This window comes from Drosophila miranda, chromosome XR (assembly GCF_003369915.1).
Source record: "Drosophila miranda strain MSH22 chromosome XR, D.miranda_PacBio2.1, whole genome shotgun sequence".
Classification (NCBI taxonomy): domain Eukaryota; kingdom Metazoa; phylum Arthropoda; class Insecta; order Diptera; family Drosophilidae; genus Drosophila; species Drosophila miranda.
The window spans coordinates 30589121-30612260 of NC_046674.1; the positions used below are offsets into that span (position 1 = coordinate 30589121).

The 23140-nt window shown below is 38.7% G+C and overlaps 3 protein-coding genes across 7 annotated transcripts; 2 read left to right on the top strand and 1 right to left on the bottom strand.

The window, feature by feature from the left end:
* Nucleotides 1–193: 193 nt before the first annotated feature.
* Nucleotides 194–4856, top strand: LOC108153410 (ELAV-like protein 2). 2 transcript variants are annotated; one of them, XM_017283405.2, is made up of 5 exons: nt 194–1036; nt 1446–1490; nt 1574–1831; nt 1894–2137; nt 3519–4856. In XM_017283405.2, exons 1-5 carry the CDS (start codon nt 838–840, stop codon nt 3841–3843), a joined length of 1071 nt encoding a protein of 356 aa, XP_017138894.1. In that variant the 5' UTR covers nt 194–837; the 3' UTR covers nt 3844–4856. The 2 variants fall into 2 exon arrangements, with proteins under 2 accessions (XP_017138894.1, XP_017138895.1); XM_017283406.2 differs by having other exon boundaries at nt 195–1027.
* Nucleotides 4857–6555: 1699 nt separating this feature from the next.
* Nucleotides 6556–22030, bottom strand: LOC108153483 (calcitonin gene-related peptide type 1 receptor). Of its 4 annotated transcripts, XM_033386676.1 has the most exons (11): nt 22016–22030; nt 21910–21955; nt 13267–13463; nt 12861–13206; nt 11350–11440; nt 11197–11288; nt 11002–11128; nt 10847–10948; nt 10400–10518; nt 10114–10187; nt 6556–10059 (listed from the first exon to the last, which is right to left on the bottom strand). In XM_033386676.1, exons 3-11 carry the CDS (start codon nt 13448–13450, stop codon nt 9680–9682), a joined length of 1515 nt encoding a protein of 504 aa, XP_033242567.1. In that variant the 5' UTR covers nt 13451–13463; nt 21910–21955; nt 22016–22030; the 3' UTR covers nt 6556–9679. The 4 variants fall into 4 exon arrangements, with proteins under 4 accessions (XP_033242567.1, XP_033242566.1, XP_017139011.1 ...); XM_033386675.1 differs by lacking the exons at nt 21910–21955; nt 22016–22030 and adding an exon at nt 16520–16893; XM_017283522.2 differs by lacking the exons at nt 21910–21955; nt 22016–22030 and having other exon boundaries at nt 13267–13711.
* Nucleotides 19657–21406, top strand: LOC108165237 (heat shock protein 60A-like). The gene is made up of 2 exons (XM_033386678.1): nt 19657–21008; nt 21067–21406. The coding sequence occupies exons 1-2, from the start codon at nt 19773–19775 to the stop codon at nt 21340–21342; spliced, it is 1512 nt and encodes a 503-aa protein (XP_033242569.1). The 5' UTR covers nt 19657–19772; the 3' UTR covers nt 21343–21406.
* Nucleotides 22031–23140: the final 1110 nt, after the last annotated feature.

Sequence of the window (23140 nt, forward strand, 5' to 3'; positions counted from 1 at the left end):
AAGCAAAAACCAAACACCACCAAATAAAACCAACTACTATTAATTTAATAAAGCATAAACGAATAATCATATTCAATCTGTACGACTACTCGTATATATATATATATATATATATATATTATACAAGAGGATAACAGATAATACAACTATTTATATACTATATATGATATATGTATGTATATTTGAAAACAAAGCTAAGTTCCAACAAAAAAAACTAACCAGCGCAAATTTATTAAAAGTATTATAGTAAAAAAACAACAACAATAATTGCTATCTTTTTGCATTTTTGCAATTTTATAAAAAAAAAATTCCGAAACTGAAAAGAAAAGAAAAAAAAATAAGAACAAATTCTCAAAACACTACAACACTCGGCGAAAACAAAAAATTTAGTAAAATTAACTCTTTTATCTTAAAAAAAGAAAAATCAAAAAATATACGAGCGATTATTTAATTCAAGACATAAATTCAATTTAAAACGTTTTAGACAGAGAACGCTTTAGAACTTAACTAAGTAAAAGAAAATACGTTTTTTTCGCGATCGTAGTTGATCTAAAAACCCCACACAACCGAACTAAAAACCACAGCAACAACCACTTCTGCAGCTAAACAACTTCACGGGACTTGTGCAAAGCGCAGTCGACATTAAAATTAAATACAAATAAAAATAAACATAAACCATAATTAAAAGAAAAAAACCTAATTCGTAAGCGTTAACAACCCAAGCAGTGAGATTAATTACTAAGCGAACGACAACAACCATCTAACAAGCAAAATCATCCAACCAACCAAGACGAAAATCGCGTAGTACCGAAACCGGAACCAAAAACAGAAAGCAAAATGACCAACGCCATGGATATCGTGAAGAACGGCAGCGCTAACGGCTCCGTGGACGGCAGCAATGATGAGTCGCGCACCAATTTGATTGTCAACTATCTGCCACAGACCATGACCCAAGAGGAGATGCGATCGCTCTTCTCGAGTATCGGTGAGCTCGAGAGTTGCAAACTGGTGCGTGATAAAGTCTCAGGTAATTTGGGTAAATATTAACCAATGATTCTTCAATTAAATTCTAAGCTTTTTCTATGTTTCTTTGTATATGAATGTTGTGAAATTAGGCTGTATCTATTCTTTCATACAATCCTTTGTTTATTTGGCTTTTGATTTTTTCCAATTCTTTCCTGCCTATACTGTATATATCCCTATATCATATCAGTTTAGGTAGATGTCGCTGTCCGTCATTGGAACAAAGTGCTTTAAGGTGCCATTCGACAGTATTCCTATAATTTATATTCAATTTTTCAATGAACTACTAGAGGCTTTCCAAGCATGTTATTTATATGTATCATATCCGTTTAACATTGTCTAAAATATAGATTTTATAAGTAGATACATAAATATTTAGCATCCTTATCTCTGAATTTTATTCTCTCCTTTCCCTTTTTAAGTCTTGCCAGCATCGTTGACCGCCCTCAATCCGGCACTCCAGCAAGGTAAGTGTCCCAAAATAACAATGATATCCCATATAATCGTAAATAAATGGAAAATTAACCTAATGATTTATTGAATCTTTTAGGCCAAAGCCTGGGCTACGGCTTTGTTAACTATGTGCGTGCCGAGGATGCTGAGAAGGCTGTGAACACCCTGAACGGCTTGCGTTTGCAGAATAAGGTTATTAAAGTATCATACGCCCGTCCAAGTTCAGAATCTATAAAGGGTGCTAATTTATATGTATCGGGTCTTCCGAAGAATCTATCACAACCAGACTTGGAGGGGATGTTCGCATCGTTCGGCAAGATAATTACATCTCGTATACTCTGTGATAATATTTCCGGTATGTCATCTACTCGTATGTTCTGAAATTATTAACAAATTTATGGGCTTACTATAAATTAGGTTTATCGAAGGGCGTCGGTTTTATACGCTTCGATCAACGCAACGAAGCCGAGCGGGCCATACAAGAGCTGAATGGCAAGACCCCAAAGGGCTATGCCGAGCCGATTACCGTGAAGTTTGCAAACAATCCGAGCAACAGCGCTAAGGCCCAAATTGCCCCGCCCCTAACCGCCTACTTGACGCCTCAAGCGGCAGCGGCCACCCGACGTCTGGCCGGTGCCCTACCAAACGCTGGTCGCATCAGGTGTGTACTACTTCCCACATACATCCCGAACTCAGTCGCAGGCACAATCCCAATATACATAGATCTGAGCCCGACTTAGGAATAGGAATAGAGAATAATAGGACGTCTGATTGTATGTCTTTCTATGGAGGTGGGTAGGGAAAAATGACTTATATGAGTTTAAATAACATTCTGTTCAACCACAAAACGAAACAAAAAAACTACCGAAATGAATTCTTTGTTTTTATGTGTATGCGTATATTATTGAGTTCAGTTGAAAAAGCTTGGTTATATATTATAAATATATTCAATTCGAATGAGTATAGGGTTCTATTAGATTTTTGGTATTTGTGTGTGTAACACCCAGAAGCAAGCGTTTCCGACATCATAAAGTACATATATATATTCTTCATCAGCATTAAGAGCCAAGTCGATATAGCCATGTATGTCTGTTCGTCTTTGCGTTCGTATTTCGAAATTCCGCATAACAAGAAGAAGATACAAGAAAACTAAAAACGCAGAATCATAGAGAACCGTATCTAACTGATTTCCTATTAGATTAGATCTGCATTAGATCGGATCCTTATAATAGCCAGAAGGAACAAATGAAATTGCAGTGGCAACGCCATTTCTTACACGTGCTTATGTTATCGTGTCCCATGTTAGGTGAATTTTTTGATCTTGTTCATTTCATACTCTCTTACGTTTTTCCATATAAATACGAGTACCTCTGCATTCTTTTTTGATTTTTTTTTACCATATTACCATATTCGTGTAAATAGTAACCGAAGAAGATAGTTTTGTGTTTATAAGTGTTTTTGCAATAATGTTCGTTTAAATTACTATCAAAGCCTTTTTCTGGTTTATCTATGCTTAGCTTTGTGTTTTCATGTATATTTTCTTTGGTTTCTGATTCGCTTTGCTTTTATTTGCATGTAAAAGTATTCATTGTTTTTATTTTTATCCTTTTTACAACACTAATCATCGACTGCAGTGTGTCCGCTCACTTAATTTCTATTAATTTGAAACGCACTGTTTCACATGGTCCAACACAAATAACTATATCCGCTTCCGCTTCCGTTTCCGCTCGTGATTTGGTTCTTGGTGCACCGAGAGAAGCAGCGATTACATGAAAGTGCCCAATCGGGGAAATTTCAGACAACATAAAAATTATGTGTACCTTGAAGCACAGTTTAATGCTGGAATTTTGCTCTTGAACAATGGAATTCTCAAAACTTGAATTAAAACTTCTAGTTTTATTCGTGGAGGGTTTTCCGACTTAGAAACTAAGCAAACAAATCTTTAGTTTTTATTAAAATCGATACTATCGATGACAATAGTTACAAAAAGATTATTAATCGAACTTTTATTTATTTTTTCCCATCATCGAATCTCCCTTTAGATACTCGCCATTGGCCGGTGATCTATTGGCCAACTCGATATTGCCCGGCAACGCAATGACCGGATCTGGGTGGTGCATATTCGTCTACAACCTGGCCCCGGAGACCGAGGAGAACGTGCTGTGGCAGCTGTTTGGGCCATTCGGGGCCGTTCAGTCGGTGAAGGTGATCCGGGACCTGCAGACCAGTAAGTGCAAGGGATTTGGCTTCGTCACAATGACCAACTACGACGAGGCTGTGGTGGCCATCCAGTCACTTAATGGCTACACCCTGGGCAACCGTGTGCTCCAGGTCAGCTTTAAGACTAACAAAACTAAAACTACTTAAGCGAAACTGAACTAGTGTCTAGTCCTAAGCGTAGTCCTCTCTCTATATCAATCCTCTATTATTTGACAGTACTTTGACAGGACTTTCCGAACGATTAAAAGTTTGATTTGCCAACGGCGCGACGCGTCGACGAGTTGTAGTCAAAATTACACATTTACTTATACAGAGATAAAAATAAACATTAATCAAAATCATGATCATGATTGATGGGACATGTGAGGAAGAGGAGGATGCTCTATAATTTGATTTGTATGCTAACGAAATTATTATGATTGTAATTCTAATGAAATCTTAGTGAAAATTGATTTGATTCTGTGTATGTGGAAAGTACCGATTAAACGTCGATATGGGTGCACGAATACTCCAAACTAATTTAATTCGATTAACCAAAGCCCAAAACCTAACAAAAACAAAGCTCGAATGAGGCAATTAGAAACACAGCAGCAACTAAGGAATAAAATGAAGCAGAACCGTTAGTAAAAACAAGACAAATGTCTATAAATTGACAAAATGAATATGGGAGGCAATGAAGATTGACAACATTGCATTGACACAAAGCAAAACAAAACAAAAAAAAAAAACAAACAAAAAAACAAAAAAAAAAGAAAAAATATTTGAATCAAGAAAATGATCCAAGTCGCAATATTTAGAAACTGTTCTTTTTTTTACTTATCGATATGTAATTCAATTTGATTATATTCAATTAAACAGTATACTTAACGAGCTAACCAAATGATTTACTTAATGTCTACTGATTTAAGCGAAACCCAAATAACTCACACACACATATTTCTCTCAGCTTACCTAATTACTTATTATACTTATTATAATAGATATGCATAGATATATTATATTGTATTGTATCGTATTTTGCGTTCGTTTTGCCAGGTCTATCTTACGATTAATTCTAGTTCCACTCGATATGATGTACTCACAACTTATTCGATTTATTTCGCATTGATTTTAAACTCGAAAACGAAACGAAAACGAATGCCGCGAGAGATCTCTCAAAACGTAACAAGAACCCAATTTACACAAAACACACACACATGAACCACGAAAAACGAAACACACATTATTATATAGAAGATACACTTATCTAGCCAGATTTAATGACCCTTTTTTTCGTCATCTTAGCGGAGGAGTACAAAGTATATTCAATATTCGTATTCGTCAAGTGCAAACCAAAGTAAATGAAACCAAGAAAACCTATTATATTGTATTCATTATTATATATTATTATGCCTACTTATTATTCCATTTTTATAATTATTATAACTTATTGAATGCCAGCAAAGCGAAACCAAAAATGAAACTTAAAAAAAGAAGCAAAACTAACACAAAAGAAAAAAAACAAAAAGAAAATGAAAAAAGCCGAACTACCCCTAAAAATATATATTTATTATTAAATAAATGTGTGACTTATTCCAAAAACTATGCAAAAAAATGAAAAAGCGAAAATACCACAAAAAACCTAAACACAACCATTTGTTTTCTTTTTTTCCAACCAAAAACAAAAAAAAACAACCTCACACAAAATTGGCATCGCCGCAGGTGACTTGTGATCGGAGTGGTGTATCCCTCTGAGAGGTTTGGCAACAGGCCAAGTGAAATGCGGTAACACACCCACATACAACCATAGAAACTACTACAACAACAGCACTCGCATTTATACAAAGATACTCGAAATACGAACTAAGTTTCAACGATCCATAAAAGTATCACTAAGTTTTAACTGGTTTTATATCGTACGCATACATACATACATACATATATCCAACCATAGGCAGTGTATAAGTACACATACATCCAAATATACATACATACAATATGTATATGCAATGTATATTTGAACAAAGAGAGCCACCTAGTTGCCCTTGCGTAATTGGATTTTTCACATCTATATTCAAGATTTATTCCCCCCTTCAGCTCTAATGATCATTCAGTAGAGTCTACTTACAATCAATGTTTGTGTCTGTAGTATTAGAAAAAACAAAAAAATGCAAAAACCCAAATAACAAATCGAAAACGCAAAACATTTTTTAAAAAGTAAACACTTTTTGGGTGTACTCGTATCTGGTGCCCAGAAGGCAAGGCCACATCTACATGGCAAGCGACTCTAAGGCTAAGAATTACTTAAACCAAAAAATAAGTATACAAAAAAAAAAAAAAAAAATAGTACTTACAGTATTTAAGAAATGGAGGGGAAAAGAGATAACCAATAACCGCTCCAGCAGAGCAACATGTTGTGGGAGCTGCGAGTGCAAATTGAAAACACCAAATTTTTAAATATAAACGATGTAAAATTTTTTAAACAAAGATTTATAGTAAAATTTATTGAATATGTATGTGAATATATACATATACACAGAGGGAGAGTTAGCGAGAAGGAGCAAAAAAGATGGGAAAATAGTACGGAATACATGTCAGAGAAATACGCGCAAAATAAAATGTGAAATACATTAAAAAAATACCTTAAAAAAGGACAAAAACCGAACTGCTTCAATGACAAACAAGGAACGGTAACGAAACCAAATGCAAGTGACATCATGATGACCAGAAATCGAAATCCCCTATCGCCAAACAGAGAGATGTTTGCTTCTTGAACCATTTCGATTCGGGGATCAGATCGTTCAAAATTTTGTGTTGTGGTCAGTACAGCTTCGCGGTCGATTTGAGGGCGCTTGTAACCCATCGAAATTTATTCGTTTTCCTCTCACCCGGTGACTAGATACCTAATACTCAATACAATATTCAGCAGTATAAGCAATGTGGATTACTCAAGAGATAATCGAATATGACCCATAAGTATACTCAAATATTAACCGCCGCATCGCAGGCAGCCCCGATCAGGGTTCTGCGTGTGAAAGTGTGTGTCATTCACAAAAGCAATATTAAAATGTGGCACGAGTCAAATACTGAAGTAGCTAGGACCCAGACTTGGACTTGTAACCGGACTTGACACGACGGAAACGTGAACGGAACGGAGATGTACAAATCGAAACTCAGCGACTCGGGTCACATTCATTCACAGAGTTTGCATGCATAAGTGCTTTCTATACCATTTACCTAAAAATTTATTAACTAACGAATATAAGTACAGTTTATTGGTTCCATTATTATACAAACATGAAAACACGCAGTCGAATTTTGGATGTTCTTCAAGTTAAGTTTTAATAAAACTACAATAGAGCGAAAAAGAAACGGCAAAAGGCATGCCTAAAACCGAACCCAACAATGAAAATCATCAACTAAGCATGAAATGCATTTAAAAGTTAAATACAACAAATACATATTTATGAAACTATATATATATATATACATATAGAAATATATATATATATATATACATATATACATACCTACATAAGTGTCTACTTATATGGATAGAGAAATACCCCCCAAACAAGAGCAATACAAAGTCAGAGAGTTTGAAGCTACGAAATTTCAAAGAAAATCAGATGCAGATAAAGAAAAATATGAGAAAAAAATTGCTATTACCAACGCCTCCCGATTCTAAACAAAACATTAACTTCCAACATTTTTATTGATATACACTAAAATCTAGTCACGTAAGGCGATTTCATTGATACAATCTAACAATCTGTGCTAATGGAGCAGAAAGAGGAAGTATATTGTTCATTTTCACAGTGACAAAATTGCATGTAGATTAGCGAAAACAAAAAGTTCAAGTTAGTCTATAGGAAAAGATTTAACTGTGGGAAAATAGAGATCAAGAGGAGAACAGGCCAAAGCAAGCACAAAAAATCAGTAAAATTCAAAACCAAATACCCTCTAAAGGCAAAACTACACGGTAAACTGTGGCCAAGCGGTATGAGCAGTTGTCTGCTTGGCCCATAAGCAGTGTGAGCAGTTAACGGAACTGGAACTCCTCATAGGTAGTAGAACTGCTTACAATGTAAAATATAAGAAAAATTAAATCGAAAACAGAATAGAAAAATGTTGAATAATTTGCAAAAATTTGATCAATAAGTTGAGAAAATAAAAAACAGGAATAAAGTTAAAAATATACGTAGCCGCCAGTCAACGGAACGCGCCCAAAGAATAGAGGTTTAAAATAAACTAATGAAAAACGAAAGTGACGAAAATATTTAAACCAATTTTGTGCATAAGAAAATTGGAAACCGTTACACACATATATAAGCAAACCCCATTCATAGAACATATATGTAAAAACGATACGTATGCAACAGAAACATCCACAAAATAAATGGAAAAACCAACAGAACTAAACTCCAAGCTTAATTATCTATTGTCTATTTTATTATGTATGCTAATTATGATTGTCTATAGCGTATCATACTATATGCATAACCCCAAATATACTTTTGTGTAGATCTGAGGCCAGCACATATTTATTATACTTACCCAATTAGTTAACCACATACCGTATATCTATGTACTTACATTAATTTACGTATATGCCTCATTAATACATTTCGATATTGTATTCGTAGCCAACGAGTAGGACTTGAGACTTATTTGTACTACCACCTCCTCCTCCTCCAACACAATCACACATCCAACACCCAAAAAAGCATCAGCTAAAGTTCTCATTTAAAGTATTTACATATGGTCTAAGGTCTATGGATAGTCGCATATTTCTGTATGTATATACCATAGATATAGCTAACTAACAAAAAGAAACACAGTTACACAATTGGAAGGATACAGAGGGGACAAACAAATTTAGATGCATATTATTATATAACTTATATTGCAAAAAACCAAAACAAAAACCAAATCGAAATCTTAAGAAAGAAGAACGTAAATTTTACTATACTCATACGTATAAATTATATAAATGTATGTATAATTATTATTCCATTTGTATTTTATTGTATGTATTAGTTTTGTTCAACGCTCTTTTGCTCTATCATAAACAAAAAAGGAACAAATAATCCAAATGAAAAACAAAAAGCAAAAACGCCGGCAAGCAATGGTATCTAAAATATAAACGATGAAAAACTAAAAAAAAAAAATGAAATAAAAATGAACGAACAAAATAATTACCAAAAACAGATTTTTCTTCATTTCGTCCAAAGAATACCCTTCCTCCAACTGTTAAAGTCATTTTGGTGATAGATAAACTCTGTAAGTTTATTCAGTACGTTAGAGTGCTTGAGTATGTGTTTTTAAAGTGGATATATTTGTCATAAGTAAATCACGACTACAGTGACATAACATTGTGTACATGTACATATATCTTTATCGTTTATAATAGAATTATAAGATAGCATTTGTTTCTTGAGGTACACTTGAGTACGTATGTATTTTAGAGGCATCCCTTGGCAATTGCCTAAGTAGGTCCTCTCTGGGTTGGTATTACGCATCATATTATATGATTTAAAATCGTATTGGTTTTGAATGAGAACCTTTTGAGTCATCTACAAAGATATAGGTATATTTGGTTGGGTACATAAGACAATCAACTTCTTGTTTCCCGAATACTTTTTACTCAAAGGGGAATCAAAAAATGCTGAAATGAAAAATCAATAGATCTTAAATTTATTATTAAAGATCTTTCTTCAATATAATCATATCTCAGACTTTAGGAAAAAGTAGATTTGAAAGATTAAATTGAAACAATAAATGCTGTTTTATGATATTAGAAACGATAGATTCAGATATTCAATAACAGAAAGATTGCGATAGAAAGAAAGCGACAAGTCGTTTATAATGCTAAGAGGCAAACGATTTTCTGACAATCTCCAAGACCCTGAGCATAAAAACTCAAAATCTCTGGTCTGCCATTATCTCCGGGGTACTCCGTTGGACTCGGACTCTTGGGATGCTGTTGCTAGTCCGGTATACCTTACACGCCCAGTTCACGGCTGGGCGTGGTTGTGGCCAATTGTCCAGTATTACTCCCAGCCGGCGGTGCCGCCACCAAAGTGGGCACCCATTTGTTGAGGAGCGTGCGCATGGCGAATGTGACATCGTGATTGGCGAAGCAAAACAGGAACGAGACGACGAAGCCCTGTAAGCTGACCAGGACGACGGAGAGCAGCTGATAGAATCGATCCAGTTGGGTCCCGGCATCAGGACGGTAGGGTAGCAAGAAGTGCTGCAGTCCGAAAAGCGGCACCAGAATGATAGTGGCCCGCACGGCCTTGCGGATGGCCAGGGGAGCGGGCTGGGCTGACTGTGGATGCAGCTTCCTTACAATTACCCGCAGCACATTGATGAGAAAGACTGCAAGACATTGGAATTGGTAGGTGATAGAACAAAAATAGGGCGCTTACATACTGAAGCTGGCCAGAAGAGAGAGAGTTATTGGCACGGAGAAGATCCACAAAAAGAGGCTGTCATTGATCCAGCAGCTGCAAAGAAATATATTGCAGGAATATATATGTTTTAAACTAAAACATGTAAGAATAGTTAAGGGTATGACTGGAGTCGTCTTTTAGGAAGTTTGTGGCTTGAAATGATTAGGGTATGCGATGGCTACATAAGAAAATCCTTCCAGATAGGGTAATGATAATGCTTGAGTATGATGACAAGATGTTTACGTAAGCAATGCTTAGGTACTCACTGTTCATTGTCCGTGCTGCTGTAGTGCCGTGCCGCGCCATAGACTAGCGCCACATGAATCGGGGAGAGCCAGCTGATGATTTTGAACCAGCGCATAACAATCGTGTCCTTGACAAAGACCTGTGCAAGACAAGACAAGGAAAAGCAGGGAGGGCTACAGTTCTGACATACAAACTTGACGAAGACAGTGAGTAGTTTGCTAAGTTTCCAACTTGCTTTCCCATAAATTGAGTGGGAAACAAATTCAGATGCAGCTGATGGTGTTTCCATCAAAAGCAAGAACAGAAGCAGCAGCAGCACAGCAAATTAAATTTTCCATCCATAGCAGATGCTCATAAAGTATGCAAACTTGCCAGCAATTACAACGATTTGCATGTGAATCATATAAGCAAGAAATAAGAAACGAGAACCACGGAGGACTAGATGCACTGCTTCCCACACGACTCACCACAACGAGAACCAAGTGCAGGTGTAGACCCTCACAGAACATCCAGAAATAGTTGACCAGCATGAAGTAATGGACGACGAGATGGAGACCAATGCACCAGAGCTGAAAATAAATGGTTTGGCTTCGATGGTGGTTCGGTGTGTGGATGGGCTTACCGGGCTTTCGGCTATGAACTCGGGCCTTTCCACCACCAGACGGTACCAAAGGATCCAGGCCACACAAGTGCATGACAGCGAGGCGAACAAATGGACATGAATACGAATGCGGGTGCAGCGTAAGGATCTGCAACGGACAGTCATCAGTTGTCAGTCTGAGTCTGAGTTGAAGCTATACTCAGAACTAGCACTTACTTGAAGCCCAGGAATATAATGATTGATATGAGAAGGGCCAGAAGGGAGAGGGTATAGCCCTTTACATAAAGCTCGTTAATGAACTGACGGAACTGAAATGGCAATTTTCTTCATTAATCCTTCACTGGCAATTACTTCACGGAGACTGCTTGCCTCCAGGTCCTCGTAGTCCACACAGTTGGTATAATTGGACCAGGTTAGATTGCTCACTGGATGACGGAACCACGAACCGTTCTCCAGGCAGCTAAGAAAACGAAATTTGCATAAAAATGTAAGTTTTTTAAGTTGGTATCCACTTGGGATATATATATGTGTATATCGAATATCTATTTCCAACTGATCAGAAATATAATGATTTTAGCCAGGGACCCAAAATATGGGTAATGAATGCAAATACTAACTAAATCAATGTGAAGGAAATATGTATGTTACGGCAGCATGGAATACACAAAAATTCATATATTGGTCGTATTTAGCGGTATCAAAAAAACTTATATTTACGATTCATATGAAATAAATCATTTTTAGTTCTTATTTTTAATTTCTAATAAAAAAAATGCAAAATAAACATTAAAATATAAGACATATTTGTGTAATAAATATGACATATAATTTTATTCATTTTAATTACAAAAAACAGTTCTTCCGTAACTTTTTATTTTTATAATCAAAAAAAGTTAAATGGATTTACTAATCCTTTGAACTACGTGGTATTTTGACTAAAAAATCTGATTTATTAAAAAAAATTCACAAAGTTTTCCGATTTACCTTTGAATTCCCCCCCCTCCCGGCTACCGCCTTAACCTAACCTAACCTACCTTTGAATTCACATGAATTCCTGTTTTCATTATTTCGTCGTTTTCAAAACAAAGCCTTTTATTTATTGATGCATTAACATAAATTTGACACCATTAGCAGTTCAATTTAGCTTGTGCCTCTTTTATGGATAATGTTTTTTATCCCAACCTCAAATTTGGGTCGTTAATTTGGTAAAATGTGCGTAACAGAACAACTGGGTAAGGACAACTGTTTCCCTCCACATTTAATTCAAAACATAGGTGCAAAAAATTTATCAAATATCACAGTTGACAGACATGTTAAATACAAAGGGGTATTTTGATCTTCTTAAGTCGCGAACATTCGGATATAGTTTTGCTTTAAAATAAGCAATAAAAAAAATAAAGGCTTTTTATCACGCTGTATATTTTTCATATTTTTTTGCCGGAATCGATGAGAAAATGAAAAATATCGATACCAAAAATGTATGAAAATGGGAGCACCTAAACACGAAAACGAAAAGTTTTGGCTGAAAACGTAATCCGCAAACGTAAGTGAAAGCCGAAGCTTGCCTGATTAAATCATTATTTTGCTTTTTTTTAATGAAAAATAAAAAATAAGAGTTATTTTGTAGCTCTTAAAAAAAAAGGGAAATAATTGTTAGATTGTAATTTTTAATTTAAAATTTATAACAGTTACGGTCCCTGACTTTAACATCTGAACTCGAAAAAAACTTTACTTTTGACTCAAAAGTTTTCAGTAATTTGTAGAAATTCTAATTGATTTCTTAAATAAAACAAGGGAATTTTTTCAACATAAAAATTGAAAAACCACTCTATCTTAGATTTATCGTTTACAAAATCGACAATCGATCAAATTTAACTCACGTCTTGTGGGCCAAAAATCTTCTGCTGAATCCCTCCACGAAATCGGGACAATATTGACTCAATACGGTGCCAGCCGGGGTGCGGGGCCAGCAGAGATATCCATCGAAGTTCAGAGGACAAAAGAGGCTGGTGGTGTTCTTGTCGCCGAGATTCGCCTGCTGCTGCTGCCTCTGGTGCTCTTCCAGATTCGTTGCCATTGTGGCGGTAAGGATGGTGGCATAGAGCTCGTTATTGGCTGCCGACGCTTCGTCCACACTCTGCATATCAATGCTGCCCTCGTTGAGCACGACGTTCTCCAGATATCGTGGCACCGGACTGAAGTTTTCCGGCACCTCCACCTCATAGTCTGTGGAATGAAAGGATGAGTGGATGGTGCTATGGGAAATCACGTACATATGTGTCTAACCTGTTGCCGGTACCGTAGAGTCCTCGTCGTATGTGTCGTTCTGGTAGCGATAGACGCACTCAGCATACAAATGCTTTAAAAATATGCGCAGATTATCCTGGGGCTGCGCTTGATCTGGCGATGAGGAGGCCGAGGACTCCATGGGCTCCATTGGGGGCGTCTCAAAGTGGGAAACTGTTGTCATATCTCAAAGCTGGCTGGAGGAGGAGATGGGGGAAGCAGAGATGGTAGAGGCTTGAGCTGCTTCTAGCTGTCCATTCGTGTGTGCCTTGGTAATTTGGTTAGGCTTCAAAGAGTTGAGTTTAGAGGGAACTGATACAGATACTCGTAATTTTGCCAAGAACTAGAATCAGATTGAATGGCATTGTGCAGCCAGATATATCATGCTCTGGACCAGACCAGACCCCCGGCCAAGACCAGCAAATTGTGACAGGTTTAACGTTGAATGGGACTTTGATTGCATTGCTTCGCTCACCCCTCAGAGCCCACGGGCAGACCACGATACGCCGCACCGCACCGCAACACAACACACCGTACCACCCATATGTTATAAATCAGTTTATTGTCTAATTAATGTCAGCATTTAAAGGAGCTTAATTGCATTTGGTCTCAAAGCAAATGCCACAGGGCAAACTCAAATGAAATGCACTGCACATCGATCGAAAAAGTCGCCGTGATGAAAGGAGGGATGACACCCCACGGAAGTGCCACCGGGAGACAGGGAGACACATGTGGCATACTCGTAGGATGAGCTGCGCTGCAAAGTTCTAGCCTAACTCGGTTATATTTTTAATCAAAACTCATTTCGCTTGATTGAGTTTTAACAGAAGCCCTGCACTGGTACCGACCCACCCACAACAGCTCTAGATTCTGATCCATTTGGTACCCCAGTCCCAGCTCCAGTGTCTCGGTAAATGCACACCGAAGGAGGATGAGAACAAGTCTGTTGTGGAGGAGGCTGCGGGAAAAACTTTAATTTGCGGTTTTTTACTTTTGTTTATTACTTTTTTTGACAGTTTTCAGGAAGATTGGAGAAGGGAAAACACTCCTGCAGTTTGCTTGTTTTTATACCCCAGGCTAGTAGAGAACGGGTGCATGAAAATGTATGCAAAAGGCAGGAGAAAGCTTTTATAAATGCAAAAAGTACACATAAGAGTATATATATTTTACACTTAGAACTTTTTTTCGATGTTTTTTTAATAAATTTGGGGCTATAAAATTGCTTAAAATTTGTTTTTCCTCTTCTGTTTTGTCTTTTTGTTAAAATTTTTCAAATCTGGTTACTTTTACTTTTTTTTAAGTGGTGCGTCCTTTTTTTATAGCTTAAGTATCTAACATCTGGTTGTGTTAAACTTTGTAATTCTAAAAAGGAGGTGAATGCAGCAGTAAATCGGACCTCAACACTTTGTAGCTTGAGCTGACCGTCTGGAAACCTTCAAATTCAAGATTGATAATTTTTTGTGGTATAATTTTCTAAAATTTTGACTTTGACTCGGGAAAAGTTGAAATAAATATATACCTTTGGTTTTCATATTTTTCTTGTATAGGTCATTCTCAAAAAATTATAACCTTCTAGAGGGAGTGTTTATTATTACGTCTGTTCATTCTGCAAGTGTCTCTCTTGATACAACGGCAATTTGCGGTTTTCAGAGCTTCAAATGGATAATGGCCATTGTCTGCCATCTTTTCAAATTCCTGACGTGGGGTCGAATCTAACCAGCATTAATGAGCATTAATTGCAATTTTAATCGTTAGGCTTTTCCCATGTCTGGTTTCCTATATTACACTGACTGCAGTGCACTGCCGGATGCGGTCACCTCCCAGTGCAGCGCCATGGCGCAATATTCGGAGCTTAAGCAAGAGATTGCAATGCAATTCCTTTTAATGGCGCTGGGGCATTTTAGAGGCACCGCAAAGTACAAGTATAAGAATGCATAAAGCTTATAAAGTTCGGTTTTATTTGTTTAATTTTCGAATCTTCAATTGGTATTAACGAATCAATAAAAAGCTGAATTTTTCAATCAGTTCGATATCTGAATTTTTCAACATCTTCCCAATTTGTTTCACATTCATCTTTTAATTACCTTACCTTATTACCTTAAAGTCAAGCAAACCAATTGTCCAAACAGGAATAAAAGAAGATGCCTTTTTCTGGCTTTCACAGTTCAACTAAACCGAATACATTCTCTCACATTTCCATAGATAACCTTTCTTTTCATTTGTTTAAAAAATGTATTTAAATAATTAGAAATCATAAATCAATTGAATAAGGCGGCAGTAAATGTCTTTAGAGTCAATGCAGCTGCAATTCAGTTAAATGTATAATGCAACCGCATATGTAGCTGATCCATTTCCTGCTTTATGTATAAAACTTCTCTGTTTAAAACCCTTCACTGGTTAGCACTCAATAAGGAACTTCTCGAGATTTATATTAACAGTACTCATAGTTCTTATAATAATTGGTTTTATAAATAAATTCAGTTTGAAGCCTACATAAAATACGAATAATTGGAAAACGTTTGCTTGCATAAATTATGCATGAAATTGAAATTTATTGTCAAAAAAAGGCAGCAGTACGAAAACGTATAAGAGGCACGAGCAGAACGAGCAAAGACCAGGCTCAGTCTCAGTCCCCTGCTGAAAATGATACAAATGGCCAATCGATGGCGCAGTGGTCGGGAATCGGGCGAAGGAATAATTATATGTACACATGCTGAATATTGATGATGAATTGTTTTGTCTAGCGAGCGAAACAGAACGATGGCAAAAAAGTCAATGCGCTTAATGATGATGCTTCTCAGGCACTGTGTGGCTTTGGCTTTTACAGCCCGGAAACGGAAATGCCATCACGCACACAGACGCCTAATAGAGCTGCTTATGTATTATGTTTTTCTGGCAATTCAGTTATTTTTTCCACCAATTAAAATAATAAATGACTTCAATGGTCGCCATATTAGTGCACAATATCAAATGCAATTATGTCGCTGGCCCCCGATCTTTTTGGATTTTCCGCTTATTTGCTGTCATCCCCGTGGTCCAGTGAGAGGCAGAAAAATTGCTAAATTTGTAAATTATTGCAGTCATTTCCTGTCCATCACTGTTTTTGTCTTTCCAGCTGATCCAAGAAAAACTTTTCGTGTGGCAAAGCCAGGGAATGCCAGGCAACGGAAATTGGCATTGGTATGTTAACCAATTACTTATTTTTATATATTCTTCATCCATGTATAATTTTGAAATAGAAATCTTTGCTTACTGAAACCAGAGTGTGTCTCCTGCTGTGAATTCTGCTGCGGCGAATTCTTGAAATATTTTCATGTGAATTAACACACGATATTCAAAAATTCTAGTTCGTTTTCACTTCATCACAATTAACAAATATAGAGATAGGTGAAAGCAGGAAACATCAAAACCATTTGAGTTTTTCTACATGTTCTTCGGACACCTGCCGGTTTCATTTATTCAATCAGAAATTCCGTTTACTGTCTATCGCACGTAATGTACAAAAAATACCACAAAAAAATAAATAAATAAAACGGAAGAAAAAGGCGCAAAAAAGTGAACTTTTATCTGGCACAGATGCGGCTTGTCTCAGATGCCGACCGTGCGGCAGCGCGTTCTAGTGGCAAGTGACCAAGCAGACATCCAGCGCGAGGCGACATGACCCGACGCGAGTCGACGTGAACCGACACGTCCCACCCGGGCCCGACAACCCAACCCGACCCCGACCCGGACTTGCTGGGGCAAGTCGCGGCACGGAACGAGGGAAGCTGTCATGGGCCTACACTGCGAGTGTGTACTCTTGGAAGTCAAAGCAATCGCCGTCGGGGTGGCAGCAAAGTTTTGAATTAGTTTTGTCTGTTGTCGTTCTGTGGAAATTTTGGTAGTGAAAAACACCGTACAAAACTTGGGTTTGATATATGGATAATGCACGGTTGTGAAATTTGAATCGAAATATAATTTTCCTTGTTTTGATTACGAATTAGATTAATGATAATTGTTAGACTTTTTATATACTTCGCACCCGATTTGGCCCTCCAAACCAGCTTGTATAATATACTCGCCAAAGCTATAATGTTGGCTACTGTTCGTCGCAGTGCTAACGTGTGTCTGTAACACCCTCATCAAGTGGAAGGGAAATTTCGCTATCATCGAGGGCGAGCAGCGCATCATGCAGTTGGATGCTACAGAAGAATGACGTTGATCGCGCCTCTGGGAATCACCTCGAATCGCGTTTCGTAAATTTTAACGATATATTGTACTATTTGAATTTGTATTTGTATTTGAAGCGTAGTATTCTCTCTCTGTATAGCCTCATCCAGACCACGCTCTCCTCTCCCGTTCTCTCAGTGATTCGTGCGCAGGGCCAAGGAGTGGCTCAAGGAGTGGACCAAGGAGTGTGGTGAGGGGTTCCAAGCAACAAGTAGCTGTTCGCCGCTTGCCAGCTTACTTTCTTTCTGTGACACGATATACTCGGCAATATGTCTGTTGTGGGCGTCTAACAGTTTGATGTACGCCAAACAGGGCGTGGTCACTTGCGGTGGGCTGTGGAGCAACGACGTACAAATTGCTACTCGAGCTGGGAGGGCCGGGCAGCATTTACTTAAGACATTTAAACGGAAACGGTACGGCTTCTCGGGTCTTCCTCAATAAGATTTGTCGTATGGATGTGATTCGATTTGGATTGCACATTAAGTTTGCTATTTTTTGGATTCTCGTTGATAGAGCCCCGTGTGGGTTACAGTTTTAGTTTGGGCCAGAGTTCTTCTTATCGAACAACAGGCAACCTGCATTAATTTAATATATCACCCTTTATCTTATGTTTCCTCTTTGGGTTTCGGCACATTTTTCAAATATGTATTTCAAATATATAAATAGTTCTTTGTTACATTTCAACGGAAATATTGGAAGAAACTAGTCTTAAATGTATTTCCAATTAGCAACGTTCGGATTCCGTGAGATTTAGTTCTGGAAGTTCTTTACCGAAAAAGTCTGGCATGTAAGAACTTATATGCGAGATATTTTTGCGTTACTTTATATGTTTATATGAATAACGAGGGGGAACGTTGTGAGTTGCTGCGGACACCGCAACTCTACGGTTATACCCGATACTAAGTCAGTATGGCTCTCCTCCGGCAGACGCCGCTAATATTAAACGACACGACAAAGAGTGCGTGCGAGAGAGACAGAATATCAGTCTGAGCGTGACGTCGGGCGCTGCGTAGCCACTGCAAATTGATTTGTTCGTTTCGGCTATAAAAATGATCTGATCTACTCCAGATTCAGCAATCTGATAGATATGGTCATTATCTATGATTCTGCGTTTTCAGTTTTCTCGAATGTGCAATATTGTGGATGCAACAGATTTTCGTTCTTTGTGTGGGCGGAAGGGGGTGGGGCGAAATTTTGAGATACACGTTTTATAGTAAGATCTAACAGGAGTGCGGATACCAAATTTGGTTACTCTAGCCTTAATAGTCTCTGAGATTTGTGAATATCCCCAGATTTTCGTCCATTGCGGGGGCGGAAGGGGGTGTGGCGAAATTTTAAAACAAACTCGTCTCGGTCCGATATATTAGGAGTATGGATACCAAATTTGGTTGCTCTAGCTTTTATAGTCTCTGAGATCTAGGCGCTAATGTTTTACTCTAAGCAAAGCCGCCTATGCTACGTGTGTGTTAGAGAGAGACGGGGCGAGAAAAAATGAAATTGTTTTCTTGATGCTGGCTATAATAATAATACGATCCAATTCAGATTCCGCACTCTTAAAGATATGGTCATTCTCTACAACTCTACGTTTTTGGTTTTCTCATATCTTTAAAATTGTGGATGCCACAGATTTTCGTCCTTTGTGGGGGCGGAAGAGGGCGGGGCGAAGTTTTGAAATATTTTTGTAGCAGTGACATATCACAGAAGTCTGGATCCAAAACATCGTTGCTCTAGCTCTTATAGTCTTTGAGCACTAGGCGCTGAAGCGGACGGACAGACGGACAGACGGACGGACGGACAGACAGACAGGGCTCAATCGACTCGGCTATTGATGCTGATCAAGAATATATATACTTTATGGGGTCGGAAACGATTCCTTCTGGACGTTACACACATCCACTTTTACCACAAATCTAATATACCCCAATACTCATTTTGAGTATCGGGTATAAAAATATATGCGACCTTTTTTTGATTTTTTTCTAGAAAGAACATTGCTTATTGACTAGTGGAGGGTAACATACATCGACTGATTCGTGGAAACACCTTGGAAACACCTCCCTATGTAGTTCTGCCACAATGTACATTTTCTTTGAGTATTATGATTGTTGCCGAATGAAATTCAAGGTTTTCAGAGGTTTGAAATGAATTATTTTTAGGTAGCCTTTTGCTTTATGTACTTAAGTCAAATACATATTGTTATTCAATATAGAACTCTGATATAACTGAATCTGAACTTGAGAAAAAATTTAAGAAACAACTCGTGTAGTAAATTCCGTGCTTCTTCGAATATTTAAAAAATGCCTACATTTTTGACTCTGCTTAGTGGCCAGATGCCGATTATAAAACGTTGTTTTTCAAACGGCGGAGCCCTGTCCCGCCATGGATTCATTGAAGAGAAGTCGGTGTCCAATTCGCTATTAAAAAAACTGACTCAAATAGGTACCCAGGTGGTCCAGGATATAGTAGACGATTCAGACCAGGAGGTTGGCGGTATAACGACTGCCACAATTTTGGCGCGAGCTCTCGTAAATGAGAGCAACCAAATTATATCCAAAGGCGCCGATCCCAAAGAAATTCGGGTCGGCATCATGGCAGCAGTTGAAATGGTCATTAAGCAACTTAATGCCATGGCTCGCCCCATCAACAGACCTGAGCAGCTTCTTAGAGTGGCCATAACATCGGCACAAGGTGATCGGGCTATCGGAGGTCTGATCTACCAGACCATCAACACAATTGGACTGGATGGTCAGATCTGCATACAGAACGCGAAGACCATCGATGTGGAGCTGCGTTTCTGTGATGCAATTAAGTTCCGGCAGAGCTATATCTCGCCGAGCTTCATCAACACCCCAAGCCGATCCCTAGTAGAATTCGACAGTGCTTTGCTCTTCATCTGTCGCAATACGCTCACTCGGGCGGAGAGCATTGTGCGTGCCATGGATCTGGCGGAATTGAAGCGTATGCCCCTGCTGATTATTGCAAAGGACATTGTGGATGAGGCTCTGAACCATTTGGTGTTACAGCGCATAAATGCGAATGCGAAGGTGGCTGCTGTTAAGGCCCCTTGCTTAGGCCGGCGGGGCCTCACAGATATTGCCATGGCCTCAGGTGGCGCTGTCTTCCCCAAAAATAATGAGCCGGAGCCTGATCCAGCCATCATCAACATCAACGATCTCGGCCAGGTAGGATATGTGACCATCACGAAAGAGGACACTCTGCTGATTCAGGGTTATGGCGATGCGAAGGCCATCGTAGACCGTATCGATGCCATCGAGGAAGAGATTCGCTTGTCATCCTCACAATCCCAGAAAAAGATTCTAGAGGAACGCATGGCTCTTCTCGACACTAGGGTCGCAGTCTTCTTGGTCGGCGGCTCCAGCGAGGGCGACAAAAAAAAGAAAAAGGATCTTATCGCCAACGCAGTTAGGATCACGAGCGCTGCCGTCGAAGGGGGCCTCGTCCCCGGTGGAGGCACTGCCCTGATCCGGTGCATGAAACATCTGGAGAGCTTGATAGTCGAAAACAAAGATCAGGTAAGTTGGCAGTCGTGTCAATCATCCATAGCTAATGCGATCCCTATGTGATGTCCAGAGGCTCGGAGTGGATACCGTGCGTCGAGCCCTACGCATGCCGTGCTGGACTATTGCACAGAATGCGGGACTCGATGGTGACGAGGTGGTATATATTGTGGAGACGGCCCCCATGTATGAGGATTTTGGATACGATGTGGTGTCAGGAAAATACGGTAGCATGTCCATGAAGGGTATCATGGATCCAACCAAGGTGTTGTGCACTGCCATCACAAATGCCGCCGGTATGGCCTCGCTCCTGATCACCGACCACGAGTATATGATCTCCAATAAGTAGTTGTCCCCCAAACAATACATTATATTCTTTTAACGTTCAGTAAAAGTTGAAGTTCCTACAATAATTTTTTGACTTTTTTAACATACTCTACATGCAGCTCTATATTGTTGCACTACGCTTACATTATGCCAAGAGTTTGGTTTATTCAAAAGAAACTTTTACATTTGTTGGAACTGTCTTCAGATGGATGACGTTTTCAAATGTTTCTTTGTACAATTTATCAAAAAAATTCTGAAAGAAATACTGAAGAAAAAAAATATTTCCAATAATTGGCCAATTGTATGTTCTAGCAATTACCTTGAATTTCCATTATTAGAAATAATAATAGATCCATATCATAGCATCAAAGTATTGTAATTAATTAATTTATAACAGTTACGGTCCCTGACTTTAACATCTGAACTCGAAAAAAACTTTACTTTTGACTCAAAAGTTTTCAGTAATTTGTAGAAATTCTAATTGATTTCTTAAATAAAACAAGTGAATTTTTTCAACATAAAAATTGAAAAACCACTCTATCTTAGATTTATCGTTTACAAAATCGACAATCGATCAAATTTAACTCACGTCTTGTGGGCCAGAAATCTGTTTTCCGGCACCTCCACCTCATAGTCTGTGGAATGAAAGGATGAGTGGATGGTGCTATGGGAAATCACGTACATATGTGTCTAACCTGTTGCCGGTACCGTAGAGTCCTCGTCGTATGTGTCGTTCTGGTAGCGATAGACGCACTCAGCATACAAATGCTTTAAAAATATGCGCAGATTATCCTGGGGCTGCGCTTGATCTGGCGATGAGGAGGCCGAGGACTCCATGGGCTCCATTGGGGGCGTCTCAAAGTGGGAAACTGTTGTCATATCTCAAAGCTGGCTGGAGGAGGAGATGGGGGAAGCAGAGATGGTAGAGGCTTGAGCTGCTTCTAGCTGTCCATTCGTGTGTGCCTTGGTAATTTGGTTAGGCTTCAAAGAGTTGAGTTTAGAGGGAACTGATACAGATACTCGTAATTTTGCCAAGAACTAGAATCAGATTGAATGGCATTGTGCAGCCAGATATATCATGCTCTGGACCAGACCAGACCCCCGGCCAAGACCAGCAAATTGTGACAGGTTTAACGTTGAATGGGACTTTGATTGCATTGCTTCGCTCACCCCTCAGAGCCCACGGGCAGACCACGATACGCCGCACCGCACCGCAACACAACACACCGTACCACCCATATGTTATAAATCAGTTTATTGTCTAATTAATGTCAGCATTTAAAGGAGCTTAATTGCATTTGGTCTCAAAGCAAATGCCACAGGGCAAACTCAAATGAAATGCACTGCACATCGATCGAAAAAGTCGCCGTGATGAAAGGAGGGATGACACCCCACGGAAGTGCCACCGGGAGACAGGGAGACACATGTGGCATACTCGTAGGATGAGCTGCGCTGCAAAGTTCTAGCCTAACTCGGTTATATTTTTAATCAAAACTCATTTCGCTTGATTGAGTTTTAACAGAAGCCCTGCACTGGTACCGACCCACCCACAACAGCTCTAGATTCTGATCCATTTGGTACCCCAGTCCCAGCTCCAGTGTCTCGGTAAATGCACACCGAAGGAGGATGAGAACAAGTCTGTTGTGGAGGAGGCTGCGGGAAAAACTTTAATTTGCGGTTTTTTACTTTTGTTTATTACTTTTTTTGACAGTTTTCAGGAAGATTGGAGAAGGGAAAACACTCCTGCAGTTTGCTTGTTTTTATACCCCAGGCTAGTAGAGAACGGGTGCATGAAAATGTATGCAAAAGGCAGGAGAAAG